The sequence below is a fragment of the Coregonus lavaretus genome (assembly GCF_964263955.1).
Source record: "Coregonus lavaretus genome assembly, chromosome: 4".
Taxonomy (NCBI): Eukaryota; Metazoa; Chordata; class Actinopteri; order Salmoniformes; family Salmonidae; genus Coregonus; species Coregonus lavaretus.
This window is the reverse complement of record NC_139991.1, coordinates 11753814-11759936: the sequence shown is the minus strand read 5'-3', so window position 1 is coordinate 11759936 and position 6123 is coordinate 11753814. Positions and strand designations below refer to the sequence as shown.

Genomic DNA, 6123 nt, shown 5'->3' with positions numbered 1-6123 from the left:
ATGGGAAAACACCCATATTATGTTACATAGGGCATAGGATATAAATAATTGGTTAAAACAGAGGAGGGGGAGAATAACATATTACAGATTGGGGTCCGGTTATTCTCCAGATATCGGCAGATATCTGTAAATTGACGCTGAAATACTTTGATATAATAAACCTTTATAATCAAAGGACAGTGTCAGTGGAATTCTTGTTCTCACAGCATCTCAGCATCGTTTTCTCGACACCACAAGGTAATGCAACATAAATTAGATGCCAACCGCAGTTAAACCTCAGCGAAGAAGATGTAGATTTAGAAACTGTGATGTAGGCCTACATCGGCATTACATTTACAATCCAGTAGACTACTGTAGGTGGCGGTAAGGTATCAACGATTGGGTTATTAGCCCACCACCAAAGGAAGAAGCGGAGGGAAACTACCCTACCCAGCATACATTGCAGCATGCAAACCGAAGTTGCAGTGCCAGCGTGAAAAAGGTAACGCCGGAGATGCAGCTAGCTAGCAACACAAATCAGCTTTGAACGCTTTATGTAGTAGCTAGATAGCTTACTGAACACATTTCAACGTATCAATGAAGTATTGTAAGATATAGAATGCTTGTGGTTTGTTCCACCCTCCTTTTATTCAAAGTCAGCTACAGTTAGCTAGCCAGCCAACCAGGCTACTAGCTGACGTTAGATAGCAAACGACGAATTCTATAACTGGTTTACTTCGTGACCCTCCATGTTTTTCTGCTGTCTTCTCACCAAATACCATGACAAACAAAAGCTAGGTAGGAGCGCTGAGAGTTGCACGAACTAGCTACTAATGGTAGGGGGCGTAGTCGCTGTGTTAGCTCTTGTCTTGTCCATCGCATGACGACGAGTGGCCCTGTTCTGTTGTTTTCCATATCCTTTCATAAAACGATTTTCGTAACTCACCAAAGTAAACATTTTTATAGTGTGGGATAACTTTTGTCTGTATGTGCAGGTTGTAATTTCTCCCTACGGTTTATGAGTACTTCGTTTATCGTCAAAAGACCCTGATCCACGCGCATGCGTGGGATCTGCACTACGAGCTGCATGCACAAGCGTGGACCAGAGTTTGTCTGGCGATATCATGAAGCTAAATGGAGGACTCTGGCCCGTTTTAGGATGGGCAGCGCCATTGAGGACTTTAACCACTTTTAAGTAGTCAACTGGGTGAGACTTCCTATATGTTAAGGAAGGATCACATAATTCCATCCAGGTCTTCAGGAGGGATCAGCTAATTAATTATACTCATGGGCAAACATTCCATAACTGCAGGTGGCAGTAAATCGCCAACATTGGCTTTTTATACCTGTTCAAACAACACTCCAGGTGGCAGTATGCCCCCTTTAAGTTGGTTTACAAACTCATAGAAGTAGTAGGAGAAAATGGACTACTTCAAAATGGAGATGGCCTCAGTGGTGCTGCCCATGCTCTTGCAGACATCATAATGAGACAGATACAATGTTGCGTCCTCTAACTACAATATCTCTATGGGCGGTATACAAGGCAACTCATTGTCGTTGCGTGATGGACCAGAGCTACTGTGGTGCATGCAGATCCATCTAAATATATGACTCTGGTTGTATGTATGCAATGTAATCACAATTTACATATATGCAGTGAGTGGGTAACAGACTGATCTGCGTGTATTTTTTTTTACAGATTGTCGCTACACCATTTCAGTCTGGGATTGGTCACACCATGGCAAAAGTTGGAGCTGTCATCTACCCCCACACAGTTGTTGTCTTATCTGAGCAGAGCAGCATCCCAACCAGCTCCCACAACCTGTGAGTCTGCAACTCCAGTAAGATACCTCCTCACACTAACACAAACGGTAACATTACATAGGATGTCAAACATGACATTATCTGAAGGTACAGATGCACCCACTTACAGTACTCAATGTTCACACTACGCTGCAGAGGACTGATAGGCCTACTCATCTGCAGTTGACACTTGACATCTTGTGTTGATGTTGTGCAACTGTTCTGAAATGTTGGTTTAATTGTTTTTACCTGTCATTGTACTTATTATTTACAGTATAGGCCTAAGCTTTAAATGACCAGATCCGTGTTGCTGTTTGTAATGTCTATCTTTCTGTGTGTCTATTCAGGGTGGAAGGACTGCCATCACCATTTAACCTCACTGATACAGAAAGTGGGGGTGTTGCAGCTCTACCCGGCTAAGGTCAGTCATTTCTTGGCAAATTGAAAATATTATAATGCATGCTATATTACCATACAAATGATATGTTTCAATTACCACTCAGAACAACCCTCTCATACTCTTCCAGGCTCTTGACCCCTTGACTGTGTGAAAGTCGTCGTTTTTTCCTGTGGTATCAGACCCAGGCCCTTGAGAGCAATGTGTGAGCAAGAGGACCATGGAGACGGTGCCCCTAACAAGCTGTCCAACAGTGATGCCATCAAGCTGACAGGTGACCTCTCTCTGAGTGACTCCGACCCTGAAGAGCGTAATGAGTCCATAGACCCAGAGGTGGAAGACTTGTCCTCATCTGATGATGAAGAGCACCAGAACTCCGGTCCTGGTCCCAAGAAACCCGCATTCAGTCTGACAGGTGGCAGCTCAAGCTTCTCCAACCGCAGCCGAAGCATCTTTGATTGCCTGGAGAGTGCCGCTAAGCTGACCTCGTCCCATCTGGGCCAGGACAATGTGATTGACGGGGTTTTTGCACGTCCCCCTCCACCCCCACTGCTGCCAAGTGGAAAGAAGTATGGGGAGAAGGTGGGGGAATTGGTCAGCAAGCCTCCTCAGAAGAGAGGAGTGCCAGATTACCTGGTGAATCCTGAGCGCTGGACGCGCTACGACCTGGAGGACGTGCCAGAGACCAGTGACAGCAAGAATAGCATGGTGGCTCAGCAGTACATACAAAGCCTTCAGCAGCAGAAGAAGGAGAGCACGATGGTAGATGATCCTGAAGAGCCTTTTATACCTACTTTCAACCAGGGCCAGAGCAGTAGCTCAGAGCATAAGATCGTGTTCTCCAGGCCTAGCCGGCCACAGAAGGTTGACGCTGCAGAAGTTAACAAGCCTGATCGAACCAAGAAGACGGGGATGGGTCTCTGTCACTTAGACGATGATGAAGAAGAGGAGGGTATAGGCCTAGCAATCGCCCCCCAACGCCCAAAGGAGAGTGAGCGGAAGAGGAAGTGGACACCGGTGGGGGACGAAGAGGGCGCGCTGAATGATAGGAAGGATCAGCCGCCTATTGGCTTCGTCATTAATAGGAACGTCAACAGGAAGAACTTCCGCAAGACGTCAGAGAAAGATGAGGACTGAGAGTACACATGCATGACCTCAATCAATTGAAGTCCTCTGGAAATAGTGGAGGACCCTAAATATGGCCAGTATTTTAGCGCTTCCCTGTAGAACCTCAACCAGTGGAGTTTTTTCCTAATCAAGGGAATGGGTTCGGCCTCTTGACTTTTCATCAGAATCAATGTAAAATGTGTATTTTGAATATTAACTACAGACATGAAAAGCACTTGTCAGTAATGCTAATGTAAATGGATGTTTCGAGTCCAAAGAATATTGAATTTAGTTGTCAAGTATACTGGTGGAAGTGTAATGTAAACAATTGTATTTGTAGTAGACCCTTGTAAGTGGCATTATTTTTCCTATTGCTATAACTATTATTGATTATTGGAGCAGTAAAGTCTTCCCACAATTAAATATTTGTTCCTGTATTTTCCGTGGCTGATGTGAAGCCAATAGTGTTTAATTTGTGATTAATCTAGAAGTTATCCAACGTGGGGGCGGCAGGTAGCTTAGTGGGTAAGAGCGTTGTGCCAGTAACCGAAAGGTCGCTGGTTCTAATCCCCAAGCTGACTAGGTGAAAAATCTGTCGATGTGCCCTTAAGCAAGGCACTTAACCCTAATTGCTCCTGTAAGTCGCTCTGGATAAGAGCGTCTGCTAAATGACAAAAATGTAAATGTGGTATCATTATATTACAGTATTTGATGAATGTATTTATGAGTTTCATAGACATTGCTATATTCATATCAACATCAAATAATTAAATGCAATCGTTGGTTTCACAGATATGCAAAGCACAATCATTTGCATGCACTTTCAGGGGTGGAGAGATACAGTGGGGGGAAAAAGTATTTAGTCAGCCACCAATTGTGCAAGTTCTCCCACTTAAAAAGATGAGAGAGGCCTGTAATTTTCATCATAGGTACACGTCAACTATGACAGACAAAATGAGAATTTTTTTTCCAGAAAATCACATTGTAGGATTTTTTATGAATTTATTTGCAAATTATGGTGGAAAATAAGTATTTGGTCAATAACAAAAGTTTCTCAATACTTTGTTATATACCCTTTGTTGGCAATGACACAGGTCAAACGTTTTCTGTAAGTCTTCACAAGGTTTTCAAACACTGTTGCTGGTATTTTGTCCCATTCCTCCATGCAGATCTCCTCTAGAGCAGTGATGTTTTGGGGCTGTCGCTGGGCAACACGGACTTTCAACTCCCTCCAAAGATTTTCTATGGGGTTGAAATCTGGAGACTGGCTAGGCCACTCCAGGACCTTGAAATGCTTCTTACGAAGCCACTCCTTCGTTGCCCGGGCGGTGTGTTTGGGATCATTGTCATGCTGATAGACCCAGCCACGTTTCATCTTCAATGCCCTTGCTGATGGAAGGAGGTTTTCACTCAATCTCACGATACATGGCCCCATTCATTCTTTCCTTTACACGGATCAGTCGTCCTGGTCCCTTTGCAGAAAAACAGCCCCAAAGCATGATGTTTCCACCCCCATGCTTCACAATAGGTATGGTGTTCTTTGGATGCAACTCAGCATTCTTTGTCCTCCAAACACGACGAGTTGAGTTTTTACCAAAAACTTCTATTTTGGTTTCGTCTGACATTCTCCTAATCCTCTTCTGGATCATCCAAATGCACTCTAGCAAACTTCAGACGGGCCTGGACATGTACTGGCTTAAGCAGGGGGACACGTCTTGCACTGCAGGATTTGAGTCCCTGGCGGCGTAGTGTGTTACTGATGGTAGGCTTTGTTACTTTGGTCCCAGCTCTCTGCAGGTCATTCACTAGGTCCCCCCGTGTGGTTCTGGGATTTTTGCTCACCGTTCTTGTGATCATTTTGACCCCACGGGGTGAGATCTTGCGTGGAGCCCCAGATCGAGGGAGATTATCAGTGGTCTTGTATGTCTTCCATTTCCTAATAATTGCTCCCACAGTTGATTTCTTCAAACCAAGCTGCTTACCTATTGCAGATTCAGTCTTCCCAGCCTGGTGCAGGTCTACAATTTTGTTTCTGGTGTCCTTTGACAGCTCTTTGGTCTTGGCCATAGTGGAGTTTGGAGTGTGACTGTTTGAGGTTGTGGACAGGTGTCTTTTATACTGATAACAAGTTCAAACAGGTGCCATTAATACAGGTAACGAGTGGAGGACAGAGGAGCCTCTTAAAGAAGAAGTTACAGGTCTGTGAGAGCCAGAAATCTTGCTTGTTTGTAGGTGACCAAATACTTATTTTCCACCATAATTTGCAAATAAATTCATTAAAAATCCTACAATGTGATTTTCTGGATTTTTTTTGTCAATTTGTCTGTCATAGTTGACGTGTACCTATGATGAAAATTACAGGCCTCTCTCATCTTTTTAAGTGGGAGAACTTGCACAATTGGTGGCTGACTAAATACTGTAATGACCTGACTAGATCACAAAAGAACAACTGTCCAGACAGAGGATTGAGTTTACGAATGGACGGTTTATTAAACCAACTTTACACAGGCTACTGTTTGGCCGTAGCCCACGCCAAATAAATGAAAGATAACCCACAAGCCAATCGTGACCTTCTCTTGTGAAGCCCAGACGTAAAAAAAGAGAGAGAACAAAGGCTAAACCTGGTCTTAACTTCCAATGCTCCATCCCCCTGCCCAACCCCCCTCCACGCCACTCCGCCAACCGCCAGGATGCCCGGCATCAGAACATTCCAGGCATTCCCGTGATTGGCAGATAGCAGGTTGATTTACATGTCGGACCCCGCGAACACTGGGTACTGGTAGGTACAACACAACCATCTACTAGCCTAACACATAACACACAGCTGTCTGTGCGGG

At 44.4% G+C, this 6123-nt stretch overlaps 1 protein-coding gene across 5 annotated transcripts; it reads left to right on the top strand.

Annotated features, from left to right (window-relative positions):
- Nucleotides 1-434: 434 nt before the first annotated feature.
- LOC311128202 (U5 small nuclear ribonucleoprotein TSSC4-like) lies at nucleotides 435-3723 on the top strand. Of its 5 annotated transcripts, none has more exons than XM_084160218.1 (4): nucleotides 435-481; nucleotides 1679-1820; nucleotides 2130-2203; nucleotides 2310-3723. In XM_084160218.1, the coding sequence occupies exon 4, from the start codon at nucleotides 2381-2383 to the stop codon at nucleotides 3314-3316; it is 936 nt and encodes a 311-aa protein (XP_084016344.1). In that variant the 5' UTR covers nucleotides 435-481; nucleotides 1679-1820; nucleotides 2130-2203; nucleotides 2310-2380; the 3' UTR covers nucleotides 3317-3723. The 5 variants fall into 5 exon arrangements, with proteins under 5 accessions (XP_084016344.1, XP_084016346.1, XP_084016347.1 ...); XM_084160220.1 differs by having other exon boundaries at nucleotides 435-815; XM_084160221.1 differs by having other exon boundaries at nucleotides 439-481; nucleotides 1679-1803.
- Nucleotides 3724-6123: the final 2400 nt, after the last annotated feature.

Excerpts from the sequence above, each read along its gene's own strand:
- LOC311128202 (XM_084160218.1), top strand. The coding sequence starts at position 2,381 with ATGTGTGAGCAAGAGGACCATGGAGACGGTGCCCCTAACAAGCTGTCC.